Here is a 16,580-nt window from a genome sequence, read left to right on the forward strand (position 1 = left end):
ACATCCAGATATTTAAAAGCAGAGTACTCCTCTGAGTAGTCCTCCCTACGAAAGGAAGGGAGACAGAGCTGCTGATTCACATGGAAGCGAGAACCAATCTTGGGCAGGAAGGAAGGCACTGTGCGAATAGTCACTCCTGCCTCAGTGAACTGCAGAAAAGGCTCTCGACATGAGAGCGCCTGGAGCTCGGAAACTCTTCTGTCTGAAGTGATAGCCACCAAAAAGACTGCTTTCAACGTCAGGTCTTTCAGAGATGCCCTCGACAAGGGTTCCAAAGGCGGCTTCTGCAATGCTCTTAGCACCAGGTTGAGATTCCACGCAGGCACCACTGAGTGCAGAGGAGGGCGCAGGTGATTAACTCCCTTGAGAAAGCGCACCACATCTGGCTGCGAAGCCAGGGAAACACCCTTCAGGCGGCCCCTGAAGCAAGCCAGAGCCGCTACCTGGACTTTAAGGGAACTGAGCGACAGGCCTTTCTCCAGACCTTCTTGCAGGAACGCCAACACTGAAGAAATTGGAGCAGTGAAGGGAGAAAGTGAGCCTGCTTCACACCATGCTGCAAAGATACGCCAAACCCTGGCGTAAGCAGTAGAAGTAGAGCGCTTCCTCGCTCTCAGCATAGTGGCGATGACCTTGTCTGAGAAGCCCTTCTTCCTCAGACGCTGCCGCTCAATAGCCAGGCCGTAAGACCAAAGGGAGAGGGATCCTCCATCACCACGGGACCCTGATGTAACAGGCCCTGCTCCACTGACAGCCGCAGAGGATCGTCGACTGAGAGCCTGAACAAGTCCGCATACCAGGGACGTCTGGGCCAATCCGGACCCACCAGGATTACCCTGCCGGGATGCTTTGCCACCCGGTCTAGCACCCTGCCCAACATGGGCCAGGGCGGGAACACATAGAGGAGCTCTTGTGTCGGCCACTGTTGGAGAAGAGCATCTACTCCCAGGGATTGAGGGTCCCGTCCTCTGCTGAAAAAGCGTGGCACTTGGCCATTGGCCGATGACGCCATCAGATCTAGGCTCGGCTGGCCCCAGCGCTTCGTGATGTCCAAGAACGCCTGAGCAGATAGTTGCCACTCTCCGGGCTCCAAGGTATGGCGACTGAGAAAGTCCGCCTTGACATTCATGACTCCGGCAATGTGGGCCGCTGAAAGCTGCTCCAGGTTCGCTTCCGCCCACTGGCAAAGACTCATAGCCTCCTTGGCTAGAGGGGCGCTCTTGGTACCTCCCTGGCGGTTGATATAGGCCACAGCCGTGGCATTGTCCGACAGGACCCGTACAGGCTTCAACACCAGTACCGGGATGAACTCCAATAACACCAACCGAATGGCTCTGAGTTCCAGGAGGTTGATAGACCACTTGCCTCTGCAGGAGACTAGAGCCCCTGCGCTGTCCTTCCCAAGCAGTGGGCTCCCCAGCCCATCAAAGAGGCGTCTGTCGTGACGACAATCCACTCCGGGGTCACCAGAGGCAATCCTGCAGACAACTTGTCTGTCTGCGTCCACCAGCTCAGCGCCTTGCGCACTGCTGGGTCCACGGGAAGGCGCACAGCATAATCCTCCGACATCGGAGTCCAGCGCAGCAGCAGAGATAGCTGTAGTGGTCTCATATGAGCCCTGGCCCAGGGCACTACTTCCATCGTGGCCGTCCTAGAGCCCAACAGCTGCACGTAGTCCCAAGCCCGAATAGGAGAGGCTACTAGGAACTAGTCCACCTGAGCCTGAAGCTTGACAATCCGATTGTCTGGCAGGAACACTCTGCCCACTTGGGTGTCGAATCGAACTTCCAGATACACCAGGGACTGAGTCGGGCGCAGCTGGCTCTTCTTCCAGTTGATGATCCATCCCAGGGAGCTCAAAAGAGCAATTACCCGGTCCATAGCTTTGCCGCACTCTGCATAAGAGGGGGCTCGGATCAACCAGTCGTCCAGATAAGGATGGACTTGTACTCCTTCCTTTAGCAGGAAGGCCGCTATGACCCCCATTACTTTGGAAAAGGTCCGCGGAGCAGTAGCCAACCCGAAAGGGAGGGCTCTGAACTGGAAGTGTCGTCTCAGGACTGTAAAACGCAGAAAGCGTTGGAGAGGAGGCCAGATGGGAATATGCAGGTACGCTTCCTTGATGTCCAAGGAAGCCAAGAACTCTCCTGCCTTCACTGCCGCTATAACAGAGCGGAGAGTCTCCATGCGAAAGTGCCTCACTTTCCAGGCCCGATTGACCCCTTTGAGGTCGAGGATAGGCCGGACAGAACCTCCTTTCTTTGGAACCACAAAGTAAATGGAGTAACGTCCCTTGCCAATCTGATTTTTTGGCACCGGAACGACCGCACCCCGGCGGATCAGGTTGTCCAAGGTCTGCTGCACTACCACAGCTTGACCGGAGACTTGCAGGGAGAGAGTACAAACCCGTCTCTTAAGGGTTGGCAGAACTCTAGCTTGTAGCCGTCTCTGATGACTTCCAGCACCCACGCGTCTGAAGTTATAGTGGTCCACTGGCCCAGAAACGAGGACAGCCGTCCTCCAATCTGCACTGGGGCGTGGACCAAGGCCCCGTCATTGGGTACGAGACCCTGGGGGAGGACCGGAGGGAGCACCTCCGGGACGGCGGTCTCTGCGAAAGGAATGCTGCTTGGGGGAGAAATTCCTCTTGAAGGAAGAGGGGGCAGAGGAACCCGACTTGCCCGGGCGGTACCGATGGGCTTCCTGCAACCGTCCTCTGGAGGTATCGGGACGAGTACTAACCCGAGCCCTGACCTCTGGTAATTTCTTGCCCTTAGACGTGCCGAGATCGGTCACGATTTTGTCCAGCTCGACCCCAAAGAGCAGCTTGCCTTTAAAAGGCAATCTAGCCAGGCGGGATTTAGAGGCGTTGTCAGCAGACCAATGTTTCAGCCAAAGCCACTGCCGCGCAGAGACTGTCTGAGCCATGCCTTATCTGAGGCTCTCCAGACATCATACAGCAAGTCTGCCAAATAGGCTAAGCCCGATTCCAGGGCCGGCCAATCAGCCCTCAAGGAATGATCCGAGGGGGAAGCCCGCTGCACCATAGTCCGGCACGCCCTGGCCACATAGGAGCCGCAAACTGAGGCCTGCAAACTTAAAGCAGCTGCCTCAAAGGACGACCTTAAGGCCGCCTCCAATCTTGTCTTGGGCGTCCTTTAGGGCCGTGCCACCTTCCACCGGCAACGCCGTTTTCTTAGTCACCGCAGTGATTAAAGAATCCACGGTAGGCCACAGATAGGCCTCACGTTCACTCACAGCCAAAGGATAGAGGCGGGACATAGCCCTAGCCACTTTAAGGCTCGTTTCCGGGACATCCCATTGAGCCGCAATTAAGGTGTGCATGGCATCATGCACGTGGAAGGTTCTAGGCGGGCGCTTCGTCCCCAGCATAATGGCAGAGCCAACAGGGGCTGAGGGAGAGACGTCCTCCGGAGAGGAAATCTTCAAAGTGTCCATGGCCTGTAACAACAGGTTGGGCAAATCCTCTGGGCTAAAAAGCCGCGCTGCAGAGGGGTCATCCGCTCCAGCCGAGCGGGGATCTATCTCCTCCAAGGAATCCGCAAAGGATCGTTGGGAGACCTCAGACACGCTGCCCTCATCTACATCGGAGGAGACAAAAGTCCTCCAAGGCCTGGAAATCAACCCGAGGGCGTTTACCTCTGGGAACCTCAACCTCTTTATCAGAAGAGGGAGCAGGGGCAGCGTTTTGCATGAGGAAAGCCTGATGCAGCAGCAAAACAAACTCGGGGGAGAAACCCCCCAGACTGTGCACTTCCGCAGCCTGGGCAACAGCCCTAGACGCACTCTCAACCGGCGCTCGCAATAGCGGGGGAGAGACATGCTGTGCATCCAAAATGGCGTCCGGCGCGAAACTCCGTGAAGGAGCCGCGCGGGAAGAACGGCGCTTAACTTTAGCCGCTTTTGTGCCGTCGCCCAAATTAAGGGCGTTCATGGCATTAATGTCTCCAACCTCAAGGGCGGCCCCGAAGAAGCCGTCCGAGCCGCGTGGCCGGCCAAGATGGCAGAGGCGAGGAGCGGGGGATGGGCGTTTATGGCGGGAAAAAACCGCCACGCCGGAGGAACGACCGGGACATTCATCGGTCACTAAACTATCACCCATCAAGGGCGAGTCAGGTTGTAAAACCCCCGCATCCCCTCTAGAAGCGCTCCAGCGATCCGGGGAGCGACCCTTTGCGCCCTCGCCCTCCGACGCCATTGCCACGAGGAGAAGAATCGGGGAACCCCCTGCCCGCTATAAAAAGGTAAAATTACCTGCTTGCCGCTCCGAGCTGTAACGAACTGGTGTCCCAGTGAGTAGCTGCAATGAACGTTTAAAGAAACGTCGAATTAAACGCCTTTAAAGACGTTTAAAAATATTTATTTATTTATTTATTTTTTTTAAACGGAGCCAGCGGGAGGGGGGAGAAAAGGAGGGACCTGGCACCACCAGGTTTGCACTTGCTCAAAAGAGCCCTCAACCCCAGGCCTCAACAAAACCTAAGGATTAGGCTTGGAGGCCTAGCCAGAGCTGCTGCTGTGTGTGACCACCACCTGCTGAGATAGAGAACATACTGGGGGGTTTCCGGCAGCACATGACCACATATAGGGAGGCAAAAGTTTGCTCTCTATCTCCACCTGCTGGTAGATGGACACAACCCACCAGTCTATGGATTGATCAGCTTGATGATATGGAAGTATTTTGTAGAGCTCTATCATATCCTCCCTCAACCGTCTCTTTTCCTACTGCTGTCTGAAGGACCAGATGCACTATGAGAAAAATGTTTCCTCTCTGGCCTAGAGTGCTAGAATAAGTTTCCTATGCTTTAAGTTGAAAGAGAGCCTGATGTAGAAAACTGCCTGTAGTCACCAAAATTTTATATCTACATCCAGGCCTGGTAGAAATAAAGATTAACCAACACCCTGTCTTCTGGTAGTTAAGTAGACTAACTTAGCAAACATACTACAATAATTTGAAAGCAGAAATGCAGAATAAACCCACAGGCAACCTATTTGCTATTACAGCTATGTGCAAATGTTTAGGCAGACATGGTCAGAATGTATGCTTCCTTGAATCCCTAAGTGAACAGAATTTGACAACTTTTATATGGTAAAATTTCAGCCACAAATTTGGTTTTGGCCAAAACTGGAAAAAAAAAAAACCCAAAAAAACCAAACAAACCTGTTTTCAGTCAGTCTCTATCTGAAGCACACCTCAAAATTAACCATGAAGTACTTTCTGGAGAAGTGAAGGTTTTGGAACGGCCTTCACAGAACCCAGGCTTCATTATTGAAAATCTGTGGTGAAATCTCAAACGTGCATGCAAGGAGGAGGAGGAGATCTAAAATACGTCCAAAATAAAGTTTTGCAAGGAAGAATGGGAAAAAATTCCAAAAGCAAGAATAGCTAGCTCCAGAAATGTTTGGAAGCTGTTATTTTTGCAAAAGGAGGTGTTACAAAGTACTGACCCAAAGTGTGTCCAAGTGTTTGCACCTGCTATATTCACCGTTTTCTTATTTTGAATCTATAATTTAAAAAACATTGCTAGTCAATAGTAATTATGCATTTTTGCAGAAAAAGATGTTAACTTCTATTCACCTGGGGAGTCATTGAAACACACCATTTGACCAGGGCTGCCTAAAGTTTTGCACATAATTGTTATTAATTTGGCACTCTAGCAACATACTGAAATATTTCCTATGCTCCTTCCATTCATTACTGAAGAAGGTAACCCAAAATAATAATTATCACTGCTAGGAGCTGTGCAGAGGAAGAAAATCAGCACCATCCAGTTTTCAGGATAACAAAAACAAACAAAAAATAATGTAAAGAAGACAAACTGGGAAATACAAGTATTCAAGCTACATATTTGAATCTTTTTATTGGACCAACTATACAGAAGTGTAGTATAATACAATGATCTCTGTTGGATCTAAGTTCAATACATACTCATCTCCTTAGTGCAAGCCTTAACCTACAGCGTCTCGCTGTACCAGTCACAGCTGTTCACCAGGAATTCTGCTTCACTAAATAGTCGGATTTCCTGCCAAAGTTCCCAAAAATGTCTCTCTCTAGATAAATTGTGCAAAAAAGGTTCAAGAACACAAAATAATCTGAATGACCCCAATACTGCTGCAGCGAGAAATTTTACCAACTTAGGTCATCAAAACCTTTTGTGTGAACTTCCTCTTCACACCAGGTCAAAAGAGAAATTTGGCTCCGACTGATCTCTGCTATTTATTTTCTGATCAGTTTACACAGAATGAGCTGGAGGTCTTGTAGCAATTGCGACAGCTTCTCTAGGCTCAGGTATGAATTAACAAGAGATGGCCTTCAAAGCAAGTTTCACGCACAGACTGCTGGAAGAATTCTAAGCGTCCAACAGGCTGGTTGTATAGAGATATAAAGCTGAAATTATCCACAGGTTCAACATAATGCAAAAGCACAAATCGCTTCTGTCAATTTATGCCGATGCTTTCTGCATTTTATGTTGTGCAAACCATTCGTCACTCTTGTCAGCTGCCATGGCCTGTGAAAAGAGAAATGTTAAGTTATGCACAGAACCAGTGGAAATGCACATGAATCTCAATAAATGTACACAGCCTAAAATAACACAACGCAAGGTGTGTCTAAGCAAAAAAAAAAAAAAAAAAACAACACTAGCCAGCATCACTTTTCTAAATCCAATTTTACTGAGGAGCAGCGTGAGGGAGTCTACAGGACACTGCCATTTCCACTCAAGGTACTCCCTCATAATGACAGGGTTACCTTAAAACCCCATAATCCCGCCCAAAGGGGAAGTGACATAGGAGGAGTGGAGCCAAGAGGGCATAATCCAGGAAGTATAAAAGCCTGGGCCACAGCTAGGTTAAGGAAAGGAGGTTTAATGACAGGAGCCGGCATATAGCGCTGAAATCCACAATACAGCACTGCAAACAACAAAAGAATCACAACCTCTTCTCCTATACCCGCCAAAAAGAGAGAAAAACAGCTATTGTTTTTTCCTCAGATCTTACCAATCCTAATGATTTGAACTGGCAGTCTGTTGGAGTGCAGATGTGAACTCTCCTGTCTTAATAAAATGAATTAAGGATGTAGAGATAAAGGACACTGCAACTGACTCTTACTTAGGGTCCTCCATTCTGCCTTGCCTTTCTGAGACACAGCGGGAACGTTTGGAGGCAGTGGTTAACCCAGAGGAGGTCTTGAAGGCTGTTTGATCCATGGCCTTGGGGAAATCCCCCGGTTTGGATGGATTGCCATTTGAATTTTATAAAACATTTGCTGTTGAGCTCTCTCTCCCCTTCTGGCGGATGTTATGAATGGGGTGAAAGATAGAGCTTGGATACATTCCTCAATGCCGGGGGCCTGGATTTCTGTCATACCAAAGGAAGGCAAGGATAAGACTGACTGTAGATTGTATCACCCTATATCGGTTCTTAATGCAGATGTAAAAAACTCTTGGCCAAATTTTTTGCAGTGCGGTTCAGCAGTATGTTTCCAACTCTTGTTCACACGGACCAGGTTGGGTTCATCTCTAAGAGACAGGCTGCTAATAACTTTTACAAACTTATTAATTGAAATTACATATCCTCTAGAGCTGGTCAGCAGTATTTTCTCTTCAGGATAGATGCTGAAAAGGCATTTGACAGGGTCCACTAGGGATTTTTGGATCGGGTTTTAGCAACTATGGGACTGGGGATCTCATTTAGGACCTGGATTTTGAAGTTTTACTCTAATCCTAAAGCCTATTTGCAGGTGAATGGGGGAAATTCTGCCACATTTTTCTCCAGATGTACGAGGCAGAGTTGCCCATTATCCCCCTTGCTTTTTGCCCTGGTGATGGAACCAGTAGCTTTTGCTGTATGATCTAACCCAAATATTAAGGGTGTGGATGGGTGATGCTGAATTTAAAATAAGTTTGTTTGCTGATGATATATTATTATCCCTGTCGTCTTCTATTACTACGCTACTTAACTTGCTATCGGTTTTGAAAGCTTATTCACAAGTCACCGAATTTAAGGTAAACATGAGTAAGACAGCAGCTCTTAATCTCAATATAGATGAACCCACTTTATTGAGGTTGAAGACATCCTTCCCTTTTAGATAGGTCTCTGGAGAGTTGAGATATCTCGGGGTGTGGATTATCCCAACTGTATGCAGCCAATTATCCTACACTCTTCTTGGCAATTAAGGCTGACTTGCAGCGTTGGAAACACCAAACGTTATCCTGGTTTGATAGAACTTCAGCTATCAAGATAAATGTGTTACTAGATTGTTGTACTTATTTCAGGTGTTACCAGTTAAGGTACCTCATCAGGCTATTTCTTTTCTTCAGGGGACTTTACACAAATTTATTTGGTGTGACAGAAAGCTGAGGCTCTCCTGCAGAGTCCTTTTTAGAGACTTATGGAATTATTTTAGAGCAGCCCAAGCTCGATTGGCGATTGAATGGTTTCAACATCATGCCTATAAATTGTGGGTACACATTGAACAGACTCAGGCGGGTCCAGTTCCGTTGCATTCCCCCACAATTACTCACGCCTTTCAAATTTGGAACTCTTTGAACTCACTAGTGGATTTTCAGTTTTCCCAATACACTTCTATTTGCTATAACCCTGAGTTTCCCCCCCCCAGGTTTGGTTCCTTCAGTTTATAGATTATGGGAACAAAATGGATTGGGCTGTTGGGATCAACTTTATGATGAAGATGCCTCGATTTCCTTTCAATCCCTGCCCCGGAACTATGGTCTTCTGCAATCCCATCATTACACCTTCTTGCAGCTTTATTGACCTCCAAGCACCTTTAAGCCAAGGCTGACGGGTTTTTACACTTTTTTGGAGGATGTCTGTGAGGATTTTAGATCTACAAGGTTTTTGGCGAGTAAGCTCTATGCATATTTATGTGACCTTCGGCCTCCTGATGTGAGGCATAGGCATCAATGGGAACAGGAACTAGGAGTAACTTTTACCCTAGAAGACTGGGACTCCATCGAGCGTTTACTGGTGAAAATAGCTATTGCTTCTAATGTCCGAGAGAATGTTAAGATTGTATATTGCTGTACGTAATTCCAGACCGCCGTAATCGATGGTTTCCTCAGTCCTCTACATTGTGCTGGAGAGGGTGTGGTGCTTGAGGCACAATGGGACATATTTGGTGGTCCTGCCCGAAGGCAACTGCTTTCTGGAAATCTACTCATTTTCAGATACTGTGGATTATTGGATTGAAAGTTCCTTGGGATCCTGGGATTTACCTATTCAACGGGGAGATTCTGGGGGTTTGTAAGCATCACACTTTTTTTGATTCATCAACTGTTACATGTGGGCAAGCTCATTTTAGCTACGGCATGGAGGAGGCCCAGGAGTTCGCTTAACAGCTAAATGGAGATCCCAGCTATATTATGTTTATAATTTGGACCTGGATTGCTCTACAGTTCTGTAATCAACGGAATTCGGAGAAGGAGTTTGCTCTATGTCTTTGGTTAAATCTGTTACAACAGTAAATTTTAATATTAAAGAGCATAATATTCAACTGGAAATAAGATTCTGTTGATAAAGTATGGATTGACATTCTATAGAGTATAAAGACGCATGCACTGGCGTTTTTGTGGAGCTATGCTTGATGCAGTTGTTGTATGTAGAACTCCGATCTGCCAGTGTCTGTTAGGAGTTTGAAGATCTGGTTTAAGTTTGCAGAATCAACCCCTGACTACGCTTATATGCAAAACATGGACCATGTTGGGTTGCAGGTTTCCTAAGAACTTCAGGCAGAGGAACACATTACATTAAATGAATGAGGAGTGGATTGAATCAGATTCAAGGTTGATTGGGGAATATATTTAGTGTTCAAGATAAGGATTGCTCTACAGTTCTGTAATCAATGGAGATCGAAGAAGGAGTCTGCACTACAACTTTGGTTAAATCTGTTACAACAGTAAATTTTAATACTGGAGAGCATAATATACAACTGGAATGACTGGAAATGGATTCCACTAATAAAATATGGATTAACAATCTGTAGAGTATGAATAGCATTGCTCATCAGCTCTGAACTGTCTCATTTGAAAGGTACAGATTATGCATGATAGTAGGCTTATATATATTAATGTATATCTTGTAGAATTGAGAATAATGTATGTTTAGTGATTTTAAAATTTTTTCTGAGATTTATAAATAAAAGTTTTTTGTTTTAATTGGAACTAATAGTTGCCTAATATATTTGATGTTTATAAAATGAAGAAGCTTACTGCTATTTGGCACAACAACTTAAGACTTGGGAAAAATTGGGGGTTCTGTACGTAATGTGGGTGAATGAGACCTGTACTTGTTTTCCCTGTATTACTTTATCATCTCTACTGTTTTACAGGTGTTTGACATATTCTCATAGTTGCGGGGTCTGGCTCCCCCCTCTTTCCCCTCCCCTCTTTCTTTTCCTTTTGTTTAGATATATAAAAATTTAAGAGGATTATAATTTTTGCATTGTGCAGACCATATTTTGACTGTGTTTGGAATGTATTTGTATTGTCTTTAGGTTTTCATTGCTTTTGTTGATTATAGAGCATAACAAAAGGAGAATGAATCCTCTAGTTAAACAAAAAAAAAAGGAAATGAATTAAAGGAAGGGGTACCCTCTTTTCCTAACTCACCTCTACCTGAATGCACATTGTAACAATATTAGGAGCAACTAACTGGAGCTCCAGGGTAGTGGATACAGCTTTCACAATCATTTAGTGGTGCCACCTAGTGGCTCAACCTATGATGCAGGTGTAGGTATTAACTGTGGTACCAGCCTAGGGTTTTCATTGCTGACTAGATAGAAGACAGCAGTTGCAAATGTAGGCTTGTGGTGCCAAACCTTTAGCAGACATTGGTTCTCATCAAGCTGAAAGCCCAAAGGAGCAGGGAGACACCAGAACACAAGGAGAGAGACTGGCTCAAAATAGCACGGAATGTTGCTACTAATTGGGTTTCTGCCAGGTACTTATGACCTGGATTAGCCACTGTTGGAAGCAGGATACTGGGCTAAATGGACCCATTGGTCTAATCCAGTATGGCAATTCTTATGTTCTGGTGCAGCCAACATGTGACTTTTTTTTTTTTACTTCCTAGAAAAGGCAATATTGGATTCATCCTGTTTCCAATCCAAAAGCAAAAGACTGGCAAATGGTTTGATTGGTTCCATTGACTGTGTTTTGTTGCCCAAACAATCTCATCCCCCCCTCTTCAGCTGAAAGTGAGTTAGGGTACTCCAGAAAAGACTGAATGTGCTCATTTAAATGTCTCTTTATACACAAGCCCCCATGTTCATCTTCCATGAGGAGAAAGGCATTACCAGATTCATACTCACAGAATCTAGCAGTTGGCTCCCATTTGGATCTACCTGAGACAGCTCTCGAAATGCTTCATCACCCACAAAGCAAATCTCGTGGCCATCCTATGATAAATAATAGGAAATCCAAGTAATGGCTGAGTGAATAACAGAAAAAAATTATTATTTTTTTTTTAATTAGATGCTTCAGCTGCGAAGCAAGGAGGCTGTGTTATTTGAAGAGTTGATTCCTGACCTAACTTTACAGGCACTGTGGTTCCCTGATGAAGATTCTAGTCTAGGGTCAAAATACTAGGCAAGAGTAAGGTTTAAGAAATGTATTCATTTTTATATAGGTTGAAAATTAGAAATCACTTTACATTTCTTTGATCTAACTGGTCCATGCCACCTGTATCATAAACAATCACATACTGCATGAACCAAAAAAGACCCCATTCCCTGTGATATCAGTCAACGCTAGGAAAAATGATTGCCCCAGGGAAAAACCACTTAAAAAGTAACTTTCAAGTTACAGCTTTAGGGTACAGCACTGTTTAATTACTTATTGGAATACAGTTTGGTGAGAAGAGGTATTGGTGGAAATAAATCTCACAGGAAAAATATTTAGCTTTAGAGTATTTTGGGGTACACTTACAGGGTCAGCCAGAATCACAACTTGCACGGTTGCCTTCCCAGGTGTATCCAGACTCACTAGAGGGGTTAAAATCTTCTGGTTTTGCTGTTTCATCAGCGCTTCAATGCCTGGCAGCTTAAAAAGGGACAAAAACAGAGGTTGAATGCAGTGTGTTCTGCCAGTGTGATGCTTCGTTTTGCACAGGATGTTTAGGTGGGAATTGGGACGTCCAGGTCAGGAGGTTCAGTTTCTCAAGTATTTTATAAATGGCTCCAATGAACATGCAGCCTTTTGTAAAATACATATAAGGATGCCAGGAAATACACATATATTGGAGGAGCACTGATTTCATATAATTACACATCTAAAAGCAGAATGACATCACATGGGGCTTTATATATGTAAGTACTCGTTAATTCATGTGCAGGTGCCAATTTTACTATGTACCCCTGTTAAGTACTAGATTTCACAAGACTGCATGCACACAAGGAGCACAGTCAAAGAACGTTGTATTTTGGACCACACAGCGCATGCACCTTTCAAAAGAATGCGTCCTGTGGCGTTTGCACTTGCCATTGTTGATTTTACAGGGCTGCTGTTTACAAGTGTATATAATAAAATGACTTCCATTATGTCAGAGATCTCTGGCTGCTTCTGTGGCCTTTACCCATTTCACATTCTCCATATCTGAAGAAAAATAGTGCAGAAAAATATATGTCTTTCCCTCCTCTGCCCCAAAACTACTACTACTACTTAACATTTCTAGAGCGCTACTAGGGTTACACAGCGCTGTACAATTTAACAAAGAGAGACAGTCCCTGCTCAAAGAGCTTACAATCTAATAGACACATAGCCCACTTGTATTTTTGTTTATCATCAGCTTGTTCATATCATGACAGGTAAAGGCCAACAACATGGATCCTGAAGGGAGCAAATAAGTCTGATTTTACAAAGACTGTCTAGGCAGAAAAGGAGATGTCCAGGCCTGACTATTCTATCTGCAGAGTATCTTACAAAAGACTTGCTGAATGTGGAAATACACAAGTACTCTGTGGATATCCAATGGGAACACATTCAAAAAAGGAAGAAACGTATCAGTGTCGTGCCAGCACCAAAACTGTAAGCTGTGGTTTTGCACTCTATGTATATAAATGCCAGCGCTTACACAAGTACATGCTGAAGTTTACATGCTCAGCGCTCATTTTTCTATTTTATGAATCTAGTCCATAACTTCTAGAATACCGATATAAGTGGGTACACCTATATGTAGCTGCATTGATGCCAACACACACCTAAGAGATCTTAAAGAACAGGTTCACAGCCCACCAAGTGGGTACGAAATTGTGGCATCCGGTTATACAATTGCTCCTTTATGCCTTTGTCAACATGGAAGAGGCCAACATTCAAAGGAGCAGTCTCTGCACAAAGAGAAACAGATGCTTTATCTGCATTTATCAGGCTGTGCTAAATAAGCAGTTTGAAACAGATCACTCTCCTGGATTAGACAGATAACTTATTTAGCATAAGTACATAAGTACATAAGTAGTGCCATACTGGGAAAGACCAAAGGTCCATCTAGCCCAGCATCCTGTCACCGACAGTGGCCAATCCAGGTCAAGGGCACCTGGCACGCTCCCCAAACGTAACATTCCAGACAAGTTATACCTAAAAATGCGGAATTTTTCCAAGTCCATTTAATAGCGGTCTATGGACTTGTCCTTTAGGAATCTATCTAACCCCTTTTTAAACTCCGTCAAGCTAACCGCCTGTACCACGTTCTCCGGCAACGAATTCCAGAGTCTAATTACACGTTGGGTGAAGAAAACTTTTCTCCGATTCGTTTTAAATTTACCACACTGTAGCTTCAACTCATGCCCTCTAGTCCTAGTATTTTTGGATAGCGTGAACAGTCGCTTCACATCCACCCGATCCATTCCACTCATTATTTTATACACTTCTATCATATCTCCCCTCAGCCGTCTCTTCTCCAAGCTGAAAAGCCCTAGCCTTCTCAGCCTCTCTTCATAGGAAAGTCGTCCCATCCCCACTATCATTTTCGTCGCCCTTCGCTGTACCTTTTCCAATTCTACTATATCTTTTTTGAGATACGGAGACCAGTACTGAACACAATACTCCAGGTGCGGTCGCACCATGGAGCGATACAACGGCATTATAACATCCGCACACCTGGACTCCATACCCTTCCTAATAACACCCAACATTCTATTCGCTTTCCTAGCCGCAGCAGCACACTGAGCAGAAGGTTTCAGCGTATCATCGACGACGACACCCAGATCCCTTTCTTGATCCGTAACTCCTAACGCGGAACCTTGCAAGACGTAGCTATAATTCGGGTTCCTCTTACCCACATGCATCACTTTGCACTTGTCAACATTGAACTTCATCTGCCACTTGCACGCCCATTCTCCCAGTCTCGCAAGGTCCTCCTGTAATCGTTCACATTCCTCCTGCGACTTGACGACCCTGAATAATTTTGTGTCATCGGCGAATTTAATTACCTCACTAGTTATTCCCATCTCTAGGTCATTTATAAATACATTAAAAAGCAACGGACCCAGCACAGACCCCTGCGGGACCCCACTAACTACCCTCCTCCACTGAGAATACTGGCCACGCAATCCTACTCTCTGCTTCCTATCTTTCAACCAGTTCTTAATCCATAATAATACCCTACCTCCGATTCCATGACTCTGCAATTTCTTCAGGAGTCTTTCGTGCGGCACTTAACCTGGCAACAGCTGAATATTATCACTACTCAGTCACTTTAAAATCCCGACCCAGGAACACCTCCCGCCCCCTCCCCCCCCCCATTCTACCCACACAACTTTTGCCATCAAGGTGTCTAATCAAACTTTATGTTGCAGCTGGCCCAAACAATTTATACCATTAACGCTATAGTTACCGACGCAAATCATTCTGAATATCAATATCAAAATGCTAAAGTCCCATCTTGCCTGTTTCTCAGAAAACTTTTCAGTTCCCTTTATAGGATGCTGTATCTAGATTTTTAGTTTAATAAGACTTGAATTTACCATTTTGAACACACAAAATTAAACATTCCCTTTTCATTATACAGCACCCCATGCATTTCTGGGGCATAACTTAGCAATGTTTCTAGGTTCAGGGTATACTGGCCCCACGGTATGGTTATTCTTCTCTCTTAGGAGAGGCTCCACAAACACCTTTAGTTATGCTCTAATGCAGCAAGCAAGCTGAGAATGTATGGGGTCAAGGTAAAAGAAAGCATACCTCTTCTTTTGGACAGGAGAAAGCAATCCGTCCAAATGCTGTCCCATGATCAACAGCTTCTCCGATGTCCTGCAGCTCCAGCTTACACTGTCACAGCATAGATAGGCATAGCTCTGATTAAAAATGGAAAGATGTATATATCCAGCCCCAGTCCCATGTCTGTCACAAATAGACATCATTATTCTTTAAGGGTTAAAAATGGAAACGTGTATATATATCCAGCCCCAGCTTCATGTCTGTTACACATGGACATCATTATGTGAATGCAGGGTACTGGAGTAGTATGGAACAGGAGTTGTGATCTCAAGGTCCCTTTTCTAACCCTAAAGATGCTCCCCCCCCCCAGTGCCCCTCCCCTCAAATAGTTCCGCTATAACATGGTTGACAAAGAATAGAGTTGGGAGACTCACACTGTGACTTGCCAGCCTACACCTGAATCAGACCTAAAACCGTTCTGAATTTTCTTAAATCAAACATCTACAAAAAAGTATTTCCACAGCAAAGGACTAACCTGATCATCTGCAAAGCCCAGGACCACTCTTTGCTTCTCTTTGTCCTTATTGTAAACTTTCATTCCAATTAGGTCTGACCAATAATTTAGGGCTCTCTTCAAGTCTGACACACCTAGTGTCACTTTTTGCACAGGATCTGCAAAATTACAATATCTTCCCATCACTGAAGGGGAATGTGGGCAGACAGGAGGAATTAATATGGAGAGGACTCAACCCACTGCCCACTATAGATACACACACTCTTGAAAATAAGGTTCAAGGGGCAGAACTTTGGACTCCTCTGAATGAAGGAAGTAGTCTTCTCAATGTCTTTTTGTAGCTGTGAAATAACCTGGTTTAATCAGAGGGAATCCTGTGAGGGATGATGTTTAGCACAAGTTTCCTTCGCTAATATGCTATTCCACCACCACATGATGGATTTTCTAGAACCTCAGCCTCACCTGTTTCTGGTTGCTTCTTGTTTTCCAAATGGATCTTATATCCCCCAGGGGCCATAGTCTCAAACACGCCGCTTTTAACTTCAGTGAGTGGCCAACCTTGCTCCCTGGCATTGTGGACAGCCTGGCTGGACTGGAGTGCAAGACCCTGGCAGTGAAATGGAAAAAAAGAACAAGCTATTAAACATGATAGTCTGGGGCACTAAACCATGAATGCTCAGACTGTCACAGTACAAGAAATGTATCAGTAAAGAATAATAAATAATGCATTTACTGGAGGTCACGTGATGCACTAGAGGGCTCAGGACGTGTTTTCTGTGCTCTCTGAGGCTCCTCCGTTAATCTTCACCAACTACCTGATTAAAACTCAGAATTTCGGTCTTAAATTGAAAGCGGACCAACAAGAACTCCTAATGGAT

At 45.2% G+C, this 16,580-nt stretch overlaps 1 protein-coding gene across 5 annotated transcripts in view; it reads right to left on the reverse strand.

Moving 5' to 3' along the window:
- Positions 1-5,856: 5,856 nt before the first annotated feature.
- Positions 5,857-16,580, reverse strand: part of GLOD4 (glyoxalase domain containing 4) — a 34,627-nt gene continuing 23,903 nt past the window's right edge. For all 5 annotated transcript variants that reach the window (XM_030222296.1, XM_030222292.1, XM_030222293.1 and 2 more), the window contains 6 exons: positions 16,165-16,309; positions 15,724-15,860; positions 15,213-15,299; positions 11,964-12,077; positions 11,348-11,434; positions 5,857-6,530 (listed from right to left, as the gene is read on the reverse strand). In XM_030222296.1, coding sequence (XP_030078156.1) covers positions 6,465-6,530; positions 11,348-11,434; positions 11,964-12,077; positions 15,213-15,299; positions 15,724-15,860; positions 16,165-16,309 — 636 coding nt within the window. In that variant the 3' untranslated portion in view covers positions 5,857-6,464. The remainder of the gene's footprint in view (positions 6,531-11,347; positions 11,435-11,963; positions 12,078-15,212; positions 15,300-15,723; positions 15,861-16,164; positions 16,310-16,580) is intronic.

This window comes from Microcaecilia unicolor, chromosome 13 (assembly GCF_901765095.1).
Source record: "Microcaecilia unicolor chromosome 13, aMicUni1.1, whole genome shotgun sequence".
Lineage (NCBI taxonomy): Eukaryota > Metazoa > Chordata > Amphibia > Gymnophiona > Siphonopidae > Microcaecilia > Microcaecilia unicolor.